The sequence below is a fragment of the Pongo pygmaeus genome, chromosome 7 (assembly GCF_028885625.2).
Source record: "Pongo pygmaeus isolate AG05252 chromosome 7, NHGRI_mPonPyg2-v2.0_pri, whole genome shotgun sequence".
Taxonomy (NCBI): Eukaryota; Metazoa; Chordata; class Mammalia; order Primates; family Hominidae; genus Pongo; species Pongo pygmaeus.
In genome coordinates, this window is record NC_072380.2 from 26,878,291 (window position 1) to 26,893,605 (window position 15,315).

General features: G+C 43.7%; 1 protein-coding gene across 3 annotated transcripts in view; it reads right to left on the reverse strand.

The window, feature by feature from the left end:
* Positions 1-15,315, reverse strand: part of ADRA1A (adrenoceptor alpha 1A) — a 119,726-nt gene that overhangs the window by 8,293 nt on the left and 96,118 nt on the right. The window contains exons 3-4 of one of the 3 annotated variants that reach the window (XM_054498549.2): positions 13,837-14,222; positions 208-692 (exon numbers count right to left, since the gene is read on the reverse strand). In XM_054498549.2, the coding sequence (XP_054354524.1) occupies positions 678-692; positions 13,837-14,222 (401 nt within the window). In that variant the 3' untranslated portion in view covers positions 208-677. Of the gene's footprint in view, positions 1-207; positions 693-11,993; positions 14,223-15,315 lie in introns of those variants that run through there. The other 2 variants (XM_054498546.2, XM_054498548.2) reach the window with 2 other exon arrangements.

Consider the following 15,315-nt stretch of genomic DNA (forward strand, 5'->3'; position numbering starts at 1 on the left):
CTGATGATTCTCAATGAACTTTTAAGAATGAAATGGGGGAGGGAGGTTGTACGAAACTGATTTACAAAAAATCGAGCTATTTGTCCCTGAAGGCTCTTTTCCTCTTTCCCTTTGCATTCATGATCATTCCCCTGCATCAGTAACAGTAATATGTTGGATTTGTGCCTTAGTCAGATGGATGCTTGATAAAGAAGTAAATCCATGTGTCAGGCAAGGCTCCTGGGCTCCTGGGGCGGATTCCAAAGACAGTGGGTCGCAGGACCAGTGGTGGGTTTCATGCTCCCCTTCCTTGGTCAGTAAGGACAACAGTCGTGGATGGGAAGCTGGCTTCATGTCATGGGTGTGTGTCCCTTTAAAACACAAGGTAGACTAACATTTAATTAATCATGCATTTTTAATATCCTAGGCATCATGCATCAATGTGATCACAATCTTATCCTTTTGTAGAGTAAGAGTTCTTACTCCAAACCCAGTGTGTCCATTTTTCCAAGTTCAGACTTCAGTAGAGCGGGTTCTCAAATTGAGGATCCCTCTAATTTCCTCATTAGCCAGGCTGGTCACATTCTGCTCCCTGTGAGATGATGCTTTTGGTCTTCTTTCTCCAAACACTGAAAGAACTGAACACTCTTCTTTTCAATTTGGGCCAACACCAATCCGTTCATCCTTGCAGCTGCTTCTCAAAATCCAGAAGACTGAAATAGCCATAGACTGTGTTTATATAAAGCAGAGTTGGGCCAAGAACCTCATCCCCGAAAGTGACTTTTTTCCTCTCTTTAAAACAAGTTTGAGATTCTGAGTCATGAGAGACCATTTGACAGGGAGATGGCAGCAAGTCCCTGCCAAATTCAGCCTCTGAGCATGGCTGACTACCCCGTCAGCCTGAGTTGCGGTGAGCTGAGCTTGCAGTGTGGACTTCCCTGTGAAGCCACCTGCCTAGAAGGCTGCTGGAGACCACTTAAAGGGTGCCCCAGAAATGTCTAGACTTGACTGGCAGAACTTGAAATAGGAACTAAGATTGTGACCTGGAGCTTCCATGAGAGTCTGGAAGTACAGCGTCAAGTCTGTCCCTTTTGCTTCCATTTCCCCCACCCCCCACCTCTGCTCCATCAGGTTTGTAACACAAGCAGACACTCTTTCATATACTTCAATGTAGCATGAGATGTGACCCTTGGATGATGTGAAAGCCAACCTTTGGGGGTATTATAGTGATCTTCAATTTGCAGTGAAGTCAAAACAACCTCTGTTCATGATTGGGAATTTGTGGTTTTGGCTTGTAAACATTTACTTCCAATAGCTGCCCAAGCCAAGAGGTGTTCATCCCGTATTTCCTTAGATGATGTTATGTCTTAGTTTTGCATCAAATGCTGTACTGTCTTCCAGTGGTCAAAACTGCTTCTCTTTCCCATAACATCATTTATATAAGCACACGCATGCACACACACACAGGCAGACACTCACACCTTTTCTGTAATGACTGCATTTTATGTAGCATCTTTCATAGGACAACTATGATAACTTAAAATACTTTCTATTGCTAAGCAAGTAGCCAATGTGAGGAAGATGACAAACACCAGCCTTGGATACTGTTGTTCTGGGCTGTCTACAATTCAGAGAGCTTGGTGGAAATCTTCAAAGTAATGTAGTTTGCCTGATTTTTAAAAGCTAAGACAAATTTTCCAGGTGGGCATATTTCCAACCCAAAGAAAATAGCGTGGTGTGGGGAATAACTGAGAGTTGGGATTTGGTGCCTAGCACCTTGAATGTAGGAATGACAGGACCCGAGCCGTGGTGCAGCAGGTGCTTTGTGACCTGCTTTCTAATTACAGAGAAATGAATGTCTTCAGGTGGGGATGACCAGCTCCTGGAAATGTAAACCTGAAGTGAGATAAAGAGCAAAGGAAAGTGAAGGACTTATTTTCTCTCTTCCCGCACATGGCACTTTCAGTGCTTGAAGATACTTTAAAGGTGATCTAATTTATAGTTGCATCTTATTTAGATAGCATTTGAGAGGGGAAATGAAGATGGGAAAAGAGTGCTGGCATTTATAGGGGGCCTACTATGATTTTATAGCTTTATCAGTTCATAAGGCATTTCATGTACACAATTGTGTTTGCTAATCCCATTTCACAGGTGAGGAAAATGGCTCAAGAGAGGTCACGTGATTTGTTTAGGGCCACTTAAATAGGTACAGAGATGGGAACTGCAATGAAGCCCAGGCCTGTGGCTGCCAGTCCACCATCGGTCTTCTCTCAACACCATTTTCCAGGTCCTTCCAGTGCCTTTCCTAGCATGGGCCTTGGGGTGGAGTTGGGAAGGTCACGTTTAGCAAGCTAAGAGGTGAGCACAGGAGAACACCAGGAGAACATACAAGAGAGCACAGCTCTTTCCAGTATTTCTCTTTTTCAAAACTCCCTGCAGACTTGACTTACTTTCCTCTTCTCATACCCATAATGTTGTATTTATTCTCTGGGAAATTTTTTTTTGTAATGTGACTATGAAATCTCGTACCTTACCATATCATGTGCAAAAAGCTTGGCATGTAGTGGATACTCTGAAAATGCAATTTTTACTATTTAAACTTTATCTTTGTATAAATCATCATGGATGCATTATAGGCAGCAAAATGATTTTGTTGTCAGGAATATTGGGTTAAGTTTCTGTGTTAATACTGGAGAGGGAATTGCTTGTGACTTGTTATACCCAGAGATAAAAATAGTTTGTTTTCCCTCACATCTGATGAAGAAAGCATGTGTTTTTGATTCAGCTTTAAATACTGAGGCAGAATTTCTGTTGCACAAACGTCAGCTCTCACTTGTTGAAGTTTTGGTATCAGGGTTGCATATGGTATTCAGAAGAGGAAGATGGGGCCAGACAAGCTGCTGGGAATGGAGATGAGAGCAAGCAAGGGACCTCAGTTTTTATTCAATTACTTCCCAATAAAAGTATGACTCTTTTTTTTTTAAAGTATGTAGAAAACTAGCAATGGATTGTTATTTAAATATTTGTAATGCTTGCTTTGATCTTCAAAATACTTCACAGAAGTACTTTTTAATAGCCTTCCTACTTGTCGGATTGAATTTGGGCATCCTTATTTGCAGACTCAAGCTGTCATTCAGCACCGCATTCATCAAGGTCTCCTCCTTCTCTGCTCTTTACAACCACTATCACCTCTGTTATGACTCCAGGACTGACTCGAGGAGGCACTGTGGGGCACAAAGTACTCTGCCCGATGCTCAGCTTTTGGTAAATGGGCCACAGCCCTCCCATCCCTTGAGACTTCAATTAGCCGAACTCTTTTCATTAAGAAAGATAAGGCTGCATTTAGCAACAGGAATGAAGACAAGGGGGGGAAGAAATGCAATTTTTATAGATAAATCAATAAGCCATTGCTACACTTATTCGAACTTGGTTTTGGATGGCTTTTGGGCTTGAATAGACCGAATACTTTTGTAGGCTTTGCCTTTTGATGTGATTTTCCCCCTGTCATTTCTAGATTGGACTGAAGCTGGTGCATCACGTGACTCTAGACAGCAAGGGTGTTCTGATGTGATTGGTATTGTGGAACCAGATATACTTGCAACCTGACAGTCCCCAGGGAGGAAGGAGGAGGATAGGAGGCCACAGCGGCATGGTGTCTTGCCCAGAAAACACAACAGTAGGTGCTATGCAGTTAGGACAGTCCTGATTCTTCCAAATGAGGAAAAATGCTCCTCGCTTCTCAGCAGGAACCAGGACAGAAGAGAATATATCACTCTGTGTCTGTCAGGGAACACTGTGAGGCAATACAAGGGTCTTGGGTTGGGTGATTAAGTGGAAATGGCATGGGATTTTTCAAGAGGCACAAGGTGTGCAGGCCAGGATGCCCTGAGACCAGGCAGAGTGGGCAGCAGGGCAGCAGGACGGTCTCATTGCGCTCATGAAGGCTTAGGCTTTAAGAGTGGGAGGTGGTCTTCAGAAGGTCGAAATTAAGGAGCTTTTAGCAGGGCCTGGCTGTCTACATCCTCATATCAAATCCAAACAGTGCAGCTTCCTTTCCTCTTTTCTGTCTTTCTTAGGCTATGAGAAGGTAGAGGAAAACTACATGAGGCTCCTTGGCACCCATTTTTCAAGCCAGTCATGATACAGGGCAGACAGCACTGACATACCCTGAACCCACCTATCACAGGCACGGGCACCCCAGGGTGATCACAGGGCTCTCATGTGGTCCTCAATGCCCCAGTTCCCAAGATTTGGCTCTGCTGTTCGTTCTTATCCCACCTTGTTTTGCCTCACCCTCCTCTCGGAGTCTAGGGTCTGTCCTATTTAATGATGGGGTTCTGCTTCCTCAGGTGCAGATGTCGCTGGGTAAGCATATGCCCACCTGACTCGAGATGGCTGTGATTCCCCACTACTGACCTGGGGTTCTCCACTGCTGTGCTCTGCACCCCTAACTGGGATTTTACTGTCCCTTAGAATCCCAGGGTCATCAACTTGAGCCTTTCTGGGTGGATCTTCTGATGTTTCCAGGTCCCTGGGGACTGGCCTCCCAGCTGCTATCTGTAACTAGTGGTTGGGTCTTATTACTTGTTCTGCTGTGCACCTCTCTCTCCATGCCTGCTTAGGGGCTGGAGTACTGTCATGGGCATGCTAAGTGACAGACCATTGCTGCCATCCAGGAGTTCTCCTCTAGTTGAGAAGACAGAACTTATATAAGTACAGTATATACAAGGTACCCTTTAAAATACTTTAAATAGATATAGACTTAAAAACAACAGAAAGATTACAATAGAGTACAGAATTAATTGCCAAATACATTCTACAGACAATTGCTGTAAGAACTTGGAGAGAAATTGGGATGATCAGAAAGGGCCGAATTTAAACTTCTGATCTGGGAAAAGAATTGTGGATAACATTTTGTATGGGCAGAAATGAGAGAGTGAGGAGGGAGTCCTTGTGGGCTCAAATGAGTCTCCAATAGATTCCTATGTTGAAGTCCCCAGGACCTCAGAATGTGACTGTATTCGGTGATAGTGCCTTTTAAGGCATGGTGTGGTTAAATAAGGTGATGAGGGTGGACCCTAATCCAATAAAACAGGTGTCCTTATAAGAAGAAGAAATTGGGACAGAGAAATGCACAGAGGAAAGACCATGTGAAGACACAGGGAGAAGATATCTATCTACAAGTCAAGGAGAGATGCCTCACAGGAAACAACCAGCCAACGCCTTAATCTCGGACTTTCCAACCTCCAGAATGGTGAGGCAATGCATTTCTGTTGTTGAAGCCACCCCATTTGTTATGATTGGCTAGGACACTAATATTGTGGGGCTACAAATGCATGGAGCTGTGCTGTATCTGCAAATGCAGGAGCATACTGGTTGGTAGAAGATCCTTTACTTAAAGCAGAAAAGTTCCTGGAACAAGAATATGATAAGTTGGCAGAAGGACTCTGTGAACAAGTTCCAGTAGCAGATGGGCTGCTGGGGACAGGGACAAAGAGCAGAGCACCAGAAGAGAAAGAACACCCTTTGCTTGGTTGACAGTTTTGCTTAGGGTATACATTCCGATGGGTTAAGCATTGCTCAATGCTAACATAAAGCCAGTTTTACTTTATGGGATTAATCAAGGCCTTGAAGGCCCTCAGGCACTCCTAAGGGGGAAAGTCAACAAGAAAGGAACAATAAAGGAAAGAGACAGAAGATGCAGAAGAAGAGAAAGAGAAGGTTACTTCGCTGGGCTCAGTAGAGACTTTTGAACCATCAGAGAGTGGTAAGAGGTGCACACCAGGGAGGCTCATAGAAATACTGCAGCCACCCACTCTGATCACCAAGCTCTTTTCTAAAATGTGGGTGTACGTTGTTTGTACCTTTCACTTGGAAGTAATTGTGTAAGAACAGGAAGGCAGCACTGCAAGCAGAGGGTAAGTGTCCTTGGGGGCCTTCAGAATGTCCTCATCCTCCTGGCACTGTCTCCTTCCCTGGGCTGTCTGGAAGCTATGGGTCTGGAGCTCACAGAATCAGGCTGACCTGGGAAGAGGATGGAGTTGCTGAGGGAAGCCCCATCTCGTCACCCAGAGCCATGCATGGAGCATGGATTCCATGGGAAATGGCACCCTCTGGAGAAAGGGCACCCACCCCAGCTTCTTTCACTGCTTGTAAGTTTAGCAAGAAGGGGAGAGTGGAATAATGGAGAGGATGGGATCAGGAAAGGAGATGGGAAAGATGAAAGGCACAGGACCAAGACCAAACAGGGGACGAAGAAGGGAAGGGAGGGAAAGCTGCCACGAAGCATCAGCCAAAGGTGGCAGATTACTTAGTGGCCTCAGTATTTCCAGGTTCTTCCATATCAGTTCTGCACCCACCACCATCCATGCCCCATCTCAGAGCTCTGCTGTGGAGCCTCCTCTCTCAACACTGTGAACACTGTGCCCTCAGCTGCAGGAACTGCACCTTATTTCTGATCGGGAGAGTCTTTCTCTTCCTCGTTGCCCATCAGGACTGGAGAGAGGAAGGAACAAGAGGTCCCTCCAACAAGTATGTCAGCTCAGGGAAACATGAATCTAGTATTCCCAGGGGAGGGCTAAATATGCTTCCCTGTAGTAATATCATTTCTATTCCAGTTAGTCAAAGGAAAAGGAAAAATAAGAAAAGAAGGAAGAAGTAGAGGAGGAGAAGAAGGAGGAAGAGGAGGAAGAGAAAAAGGAGGAGAGAAATTCTGCATCCTATCTGTCGTTTGGAAATGCTCCTCATACCCAGCATGTTTTCTGAACCCCATGGCTCTTCTTGGTGAGCTCCAGGCCGGCCCTTAAATGCCCTGGTGTGCGGTGCCATGTCCAGGAGGCCTTCCCAAGGAGCCAAGTGTGGCCCTGAAATTCTCTAGGGGTCCTCTGGGGACTTCCACTTGGGCAGGTCCCAAGGGTCTGGGAGAAATTTCAGGTTGGCCTTGGTCAGGAGGTGTGTATTTATTGTTGCTACTCTTAGGGTCAGCCAGATTGTGCTGTGGGGGTTTCCCTGATGAGGTGAGGAGCTGAATGATGTTGAGGCTTCCTGGGCCCCAGTGGACCTTTCTGCTCTACAGACGACAGCAGTTGGGGTGGCAGACGATCACCTCTTATCCTGATACCTGCTTGGAAGGTCACAACAATTCATGGAGTGGGGCCACTCTGAATATGGACTTGTCACTTTATCCAACGACTCATGCAGGTTGAGAACATGAATTTAGCCAAGTGGAGTTGTGTCAATGGCATATGAAAAAATATTTGTATGTTGAACACCGAAACCCATTGTTTAGCATTATCTGTGCTACACTGTTAGCTAGTAACGGCATAGATCATGATGACAAATTACGGCCCATGAGCTCACTCCGGCCTGCAGCCTGTTTTTTTTGTTTGTTTTGTTTTGTTTGAGAGAAGAAGGGTTTTTACATTTTAGGGGGTTGTCCCCCTTCCTGCAAAAAGTCAAAACAAATAAGAATGTGTGATAGGGACTGTATAACCCCACAATGCCTAAAATATTTACTATCTAGTCACATGCAGAAAAGGTTTGCAAACTCCTAATGTACATTAAATAGATTTTTATTTTTTGGTTAATCTGGGAACATCCTCCCCCTCCCCCATTTATAACAACGCCTCTTGGAAAAATGCATTCTTGACTTTGAAACCGATGAACCTGAACTCCATCCAGCTTGTAAGCTGGGGACTCTCTGTGCCTCTCTGTGTTTTTCATGCCAAGTGCAGGGCGGGGTGCAGGAGAGGTTGTTTGCTGCTGCTGATGACCAGTGGGTATGCAATGACCGGGAAAAGAATTATTCCTCAAACTCCCTTTGGGACCTCTACGTTCCTGAGGACATTAAGGTGACAATCACTGCCTTACATGTCACCCTGTGGAGCAAACCAAGAGCCTCCTGCCCTGCCTATTTCCTTGGCTCTGCTGCTGCCATCTAGGGAGAAAGAACAGAATCACATGTGCTTGTCTGTCAGTCAATGACAGAAGCATAGACAAATATGCCCTCGGCCCCTAGAACAGTGGCATGCTGCCCAGCCATGGCAGAGATAAGGCGGGAGAGAAAGTGCCAATAGAGCTGGAATTATAGGTCGGGGCAAATGAGTGAGACATGAACGTCAGAGTGTCGAGAAACACAGTGGACCTGGGAAACATTGAGGTGTCATGGAAAAAGGAGTTGGAGGCTAGATTTGGGGATATTCAAAGAAACCCTTAAATCTCCCACCTCCTCTTTTCTTTATATGCTAAAGTGCAGGTAATAATCTCTTCCTTCTCCTTCTACTGCACAGGCATGACTTAAGATAGGCACAATTACTTTGACAAATATAAAGTGCTATATAAACGGACAGAAATATTAAACTCAAGTTGGGATTTTCTGTCTTAGCTTTCTCTCCACTGCATTTGAATGCACCTACAGGATCCAGGCTTTTGAAGGAGCCAATGCCGTTATTTTTTTCTCAAAATACAGTGTACATTTGCTCTTAGATTTTCTGCCTAATTAAGTCTGTAGTTTTTATAGTTTAGTAATAATCATTTCCAGCTTATAACGTGGCTCCACTGAATATGAAACAGAGAAAAAGTAAAGTAATAACTCTCGAGCCACACGAAAAGGAAAGGCAATTATTTTGTCTTTTGAAATGAATAAGCCATAATCTTTAGGGCAGTTCCTTGCTTATCAGTTGCAGCAAGGCATGACTCAACCATCCTGCTTTGAGTGATGTCTATGGTAAATCTTCCTGCTCCTAAACCCCTCCAACCCCAAACCCCACAACCTTCCTTTTAGGTGGGAGAACCAGTAATTCAACTTGCAGCAGCAAAGCAGAATGACAATTTCCTGCATAGAGCAGATAAGGCCCATTATCAACCTCTCCTCCACATTTGGGTCTGGGGAGCATGAATGAGCTAATGCTGATGGGAGCAGGGCTGGTGTCCTCCACTGAAATCCTAACTTGCTTTTGTCAGCCCAGCCCCACAATGATCATCTCCACTCATTCTGCTCCCAGGGGTTCTGGAGGGCCAGGAGGCCACAGCTGCCATTGCTTTCTGAAGATGGTTGGCACCACAGCAGCCTGGCTCAGCCCAGCTCCCCAGCACAGTCTGCAGATACGGAGCAGGTGCAAACAGTGTTCCAACTGGGCTCCACTGGAGCTGTGCGCAGGTGGTTTCATGGTTAAAAGTCCTAGTAGTGTAAAAAAAATCAGAGTAACTGGTAAGCATACCTCTGATGTCTCCATATTTGCCTCCTCTGCTTTCTTTTCACTTGGTTTTTCCTTGGAGAGTTTACCTCCCTTCTGCTTCAGTGCCCTTTGCTGATGAGCAGAGCTCTTTCTTTAAGTCAACAAGTATTCATACACAGAGGCAGCATCTTTTTTGGCCAAAGGACCTGAGCAGACCAGCCCCAGAAGCAATTAAGAAAGTTTGTCAAGCTCTGATTAAGTAGCTGTGATCAGAGTGAACAATTACCTGCCCAAGCAAATAGTTCCTAAAATGTTCTCACTCCCAGGTCTTAACCATGAAACCTACTGGGCCAGAAGGTCGGGATATCCAGTTTTCACTTGTGAAAAGAAATTTGGAACAAGCGATGTCACATAATACATAGCCATAGCTTCCAGCTGACTCCTCATTTGCAGACTGCCTAGGTCTCCAGTTACCTGGAGATCAGCATTCTGAACCCTTTCTCCACGGTGGCATCATAAAATTCACATGCTTGATATGCTCTCTGCAATTCTTGGTGAACTATCTACAATCCATTCCCCTCTGTCCAACCAAAAAAAAGTTGGAATGCAGGTGAGTGAGAGTGAGTTATGTTGTATTTGTTTTCATTTATTTTTAAAAGGGATGTACTTCCAAAAAGTATTTCTATGAACTGTGGTTGGTCATCAATAACTTCAATACAACACCCAATATGTGTCCTGTCTGCAACTGCATTTTACTGTTCTTGGCCGATGTGGCCCCTTCTGCATTCTCTTGTATGCCCATCTTCCCCCAGCGTGCCATAGTATGTCCTCCTTGCAAGGCCTTAATCGCATTCCAGGCCATTAACTCCGAAAAAGGTGATGCAGTCTGATAGTTAGAAGTGCAGACACCAAACCCTTCCACAGATGCCCTGCTCTTGGGTTTGACTGGGCTGGAGATTTGGCAGCATGTTTGCCATGGTTAATTTGGAGGCAAATCCCAAGGAAACAGAACATTAAAAAGTTTGGATATGGCTTGGCATCCTCAGCACACCCAATCCAAATGGGAAAACGTTTACCCCCATTCTCTTGAGCAAGGGGGGCTATGGAAAATATGCAGGTTGAGAATAGGGAGACCCAGGTTTAAATCATGGTTCCCCCTTGGCCTTGGGCAAGTCCTTAACCTCTTACAATGATCAGATTTTTATCTGTAAAATAGGGGTAGCAGAGTTTCCAGGGAGTTTAGAGGCAATGGGTGCAAAATTCCCTCCAGATGCCTGGCACACAGTAGGACCTAACAAAAATCTTAAAAGAATATTTGTTTACTCAAACACTACTGTCTACCATGGAATATTTATTTTTGAATATTTTGGAGAGTGTTAGATATGCTATGTGACTACAAGCAGAAACCCTCTTGGATAAGACATGAGAGAGGCAAAGGAAAGAAAACTGACGAGTTAAATGCTTTTCTGAAGTCCTTGACATAGTCTGGAGAAATTTTTGAATAATGAGATTCAAGGTCTCTCTTAATGCATGCAGTTTGAGTTGCAGACTAAACTCAAATTTTCCCTATCCCATAATGTCACGTTGATTTTTGTGATGTTTAGACAATCCCAAAGCAACTACTTTTTATAACACGTTAGAGAAGACATCGTTACTCTGGGTAAATTCCTCAAACTCCAAATAGAAGCAGTAAACATGTGAGTATAAATATGACAATCATTTGCTAAACTGCGATAATTTTAGATATTTTTTGGCATGCTTAAAGGTACAGAGATTTAGGGGGAATGAGCGAAAAGTAATTCAACTCATATATTGTTTACCCCACTTTGACTAAGTTTTGGGTGACGTTATCAATTTCTTGTAAATTTGGTGTATCATGCTATGGGAAAGGAAAAAAATGTTAAAAGTTTACCTCCCCGGAGAGAGGGGGCTGGAGAAGAGTGTAGCAGACAATTATTTACGGATAGTTTTACATGGATACAATTGTCATGGTTTTAATCTGTTGACTGAAAGATTCTCTAGTTGTTTATTTTGATTAGATGTGGCATTAGTGCCAGATTTCCTGTGTTTCTAAGCTTTCCCGTATCTAAAATTTAAATGTGTCTGTAAAGGTGTTTAAAGGATCATCTCAAACATGGAACCATAATTTGTTGAAGAAAAACGATAATCATTCTTCCTGTTGGGACGCCCTTCCTGTAAGGGGGAGTGGGGCAAGTGATTTTCTTATTCAGATCCTGGACCAAGCTCTTGTCAACAATGAAACTGATCTTTCCTATCAAGGCCAAAGAGAAGCGAGGGTTTGCATATTTAAGTTCTTCCTAGATGCCTGCCTCTATAATAGGACATCCACATCTGGCAGAGCTCTTATGGGACACAGAGAAAGAACAGAAGAGTCTAAAAATCCGGCCAACATCTCAGTGCCAGAATCCAAGTTCTGAACACAAGGCTGAATATGTATCTGGCCAGTAAGAAGACACTCTTCAGAAAAAGGCTGAAAAAACAGTCACACTCCAGGTCTAAATACAACCTATAACAAAACCCAAATCCACATGCAAACATACCCTCCGTTGCAATGTGGAAAGAGCTTTGGTTTTAAGAAGGATTTAAGGAAATTATCATTTTGCTTCAAGAGAAGAAGAAAAAGATGTTGAGGCCACTACTCTTGCTGTGAAGGTTACAGCTGCTTTGAATTTTTTAGGGGAAATTACCCTAATAGAGGGAAGAGGCCAGGCAAATGGTCTTTAGTTTTAGACCACTGATTGTTGTCGAGAATTATTCCAAAAACTTAGATTCTATTTTAAATCCTTATTGTGAAAGGACAGCCATATTTTAATTTTTACATATAGTTACCATCTTCATCCTTAGTAATCTATAGCTTGAGCAGCCCTAATCCGAAAATCTGAAATCCAAAATGCTCTAAGATCCAAGATTGTTTGAGCACCGACATGACGCCACAGGTGGGGAATTCCACACCTGACCTCATGTCTATGGGTTGTAGTCAAAAACAGTCAATTAAAAATATTGTATAAAATTACCCTCAGGCTATGCATATGAGGTGTATATGAAACATAAATGAATTTTGTGTTTAGACTTGGGTCCCATCCCAGAGATATTTGATTGTGTATATGCAAGTATTTCAAAATTTGAAAAAATCTGTAATCTGAAACACTTCTGGTTCCAGGCATTTCAGAAAAGAGATATGCAAGTTCTGTACTGAGTTATTATGGTTTACCAAAATTTGGTATACATAAAGCAAAATATAGCATGTTCCCCAAGTTCTTGCAGAAAAGTAGGAATAGATGAAGTTGAGTTGACTACTGGATCTTTTTCCAGAACAAATGGGCATCTATCAAAAAATGTTTGCAAACTCCTGCTTTAGACAGTTCTTTGGTGATCCATCAGTATTGTCTGAAGCTAAGCATTAGTATTTTTCAAAGTTCGGGAATAATGTACTTGGATCATAAGGCTCATTCCAACATGCCACAGGTGAAACTCATTCATTATGCAATAGTGAAGCAGATAAGAAGTAATGGGAGACAATCTTTTGCCTTTCAAAATATTATAAGCTCTGGATTTTCATAACAGAGTTCTGGAACAGGTAAGTGATTTGTCAAGAAAAGCTTTTGTAAGCCATATTGAAATGGCTGTGCAGTAAGTGAACAGCCTCTATCTTTGCAAGAAATTAACAGCCACACCAACCTCTTGATCTTTAAAGATATTAGAGAGAAAGCCTATCATCATCTGATCTTGGAACTGTTTAATGGATTTTCTCTCTAGTAGTTAAATTGAAAGAATGATGCTCAGGTCTACTGTCTTCTCTTGGGAAAAGCCATACCGCCCTGGTTGGTTCTTTCAACCATCTCCTGACCCAAGGATAGAGAACACTACATTCCGAGACATCATGAGTGCCCCTCAGTCTCATCTTTGGGAAATGAGGAGCAGCATCCATTCAAAGTGCAGTCAAAGGTAAACCTCACTGTCAAGTTTCCCTCAAGCTGAGAAATTGGATGTATCAGAAAGGGTGGAGTTTCAGAACTTGCTCTAAAAATAATGTGTCTGGATCTCGGCCACCATCTTAATGCTCTTCCTCTCTAGGCCCTCTCCCCATAAATGTCAAATGTGGCTGTCAGTATGTTGAGCCTGAAAATAAAATCTCCTCACTTCCATCAAGAAATAGCTCCAAACTTAGAGCGTGTGCTCAAAATATTCATGATGAAATCATAATCCTATATTTATAGTCTTTTGGATTGTGCATGAAATTCTGTTTCCCATGGTGGTTTTCGTTGAAGCAGGCACAGAGTGACCAAGAAAGCATTAGCTGCAGGGAAATGCTGTTCCGTATCGTTCTGAATTGGTTGGTTGTGAGACAACCTCCCTCTTCCCTGTGCCCTACCCGCTGCCTGATGAGTTGGGTCTACCCCCCACCCCATTCCCAGCAGGCCCCCTCTTTGATTGGTCCTGTCTTGTCCTCCAAGAAGAGCTGGCCTTCCGAGAAGGAAGTGGGGTGGGTACCTAAGATTATTCCCCTTTCCTCTGCATCTTTCCTGTCCTAGACTTCCTCCCCGTTTTCACTGAGGGAGATGGTGTGGACCTTAATGGTTGGAACTTGATGGTTCTTGTCAAGGCTGGGGGTTGAGGGCCCTACACAGCAGCAGACCTGCAAAAAGCTTTTACTTCTCACCCGGGCTGTGGTACAGGAGGACTGGTCTTTGGACACTGTAATCCTGGCAGATCCACGGGGCACAGAAGAGAAAAATTTCCATTCACAAACGCCATCCGTCTTGGAGATCCTGTAGAAGGTCTCTCTTGATCCCACAGGGATGCGCACCATGTCCTTGTGCTGCCCTTCCACGGCCTGGCTGGGCGGGTGCAGAGTGTAGCCCAGGGCATGTTTGGAAGACTGCTTTCTGCGGAGACACTGGATTCTCAAGACATTCTGAAAGGCCTTTTTGAACTCTTGGCTGGAGCATGGGTATATGATGGGGTTGATGCAGCTGTTTAGATATCCGAGCCAAAATACTATTTTAAAAACTGTTTCAGAGGGCTTGAAATCAGGGAAGAAAGACCCTGGAAGAAAACACACAGATTTATACATATTATTTGCAAGCCAGCAAGCCAATTGGCTAGGAAAACAATCAAACAAACATCTTTCTGTATTTTTAAAATGGTTAAAATGATCCCAAACACATATGAGCTTCTCATATTTGACTGACTAGCTCCTATGACTGTCACCCTTTTGCAATATCTTCAAAGACCATTCCTACTTGGTCCATGTGTGTCATTAATTACAGGAGCAGGCCCAGTGGATAGGGTTGCCCTGGCTCTCAGTGACCAACAGCTGCTGTGAAGTTTTACCAAATGAAAACGTGAAATTCAGACTGAGTCCACATATGTAAATTGTTTTTCCTAAATTGAAAAGTAAGTTGGAATGAATGCAAATAATCCATATTAAAATTCAGTTATCTGAACATGCCCTTTATTCTCTGATGCAGTGTTATGCAACAGACACAGCCTCAGTGTTTATGAATTCCTCCCCTCCCGAATGTTAGAATTATGGATTTTGATGAGAATCTCAACTTTACACAATATTGGCCTTGCCAACGCTGGGCCAGTGATTCTCAATCACTCTTCCTAGAGGATGTCTTTTGGTGTCACCGTGAGCTCCCTTTGTCAATATCCCTCGATATCTCCCAAATATGTGTCTTTGCTTCACATTTGGAGTCCTCCACAGCCCCTGGTCTAACCAGCTTTCTAATATGATTGGTTGTTATTTTTTCTCTAGCCAGACTCACTAAACTTTTTCTCCAGGTCATTGATCATTATTTTTTGTCCTCCCAAGTTGGGCCAATGTGTCCTTGATGGCCTTTTCCACTTTCTCTAACTACCCAAACCCTACCCGTTGATGTGCACGGCAGGAACCAGGCCTCAGGACCCATCACATCCTGCACAGAGACTGCCACAGGGCATTTAGCAGCAGAAGAACAAAACTGTGAAGTCTTAAAACGGAACAACCTTAAGGATTCTCTCCTCCAATTACTCAATTTACAAATTTAAAAAATGCTTATTTAGCCTTTTCCCAGCTGCCGCCAAGATGCTCTGCCCTTCTAAGCTGAGGCCGCGTTGGGGTCAGGCCCTCACTGCATCCAGCACTAGCACTACT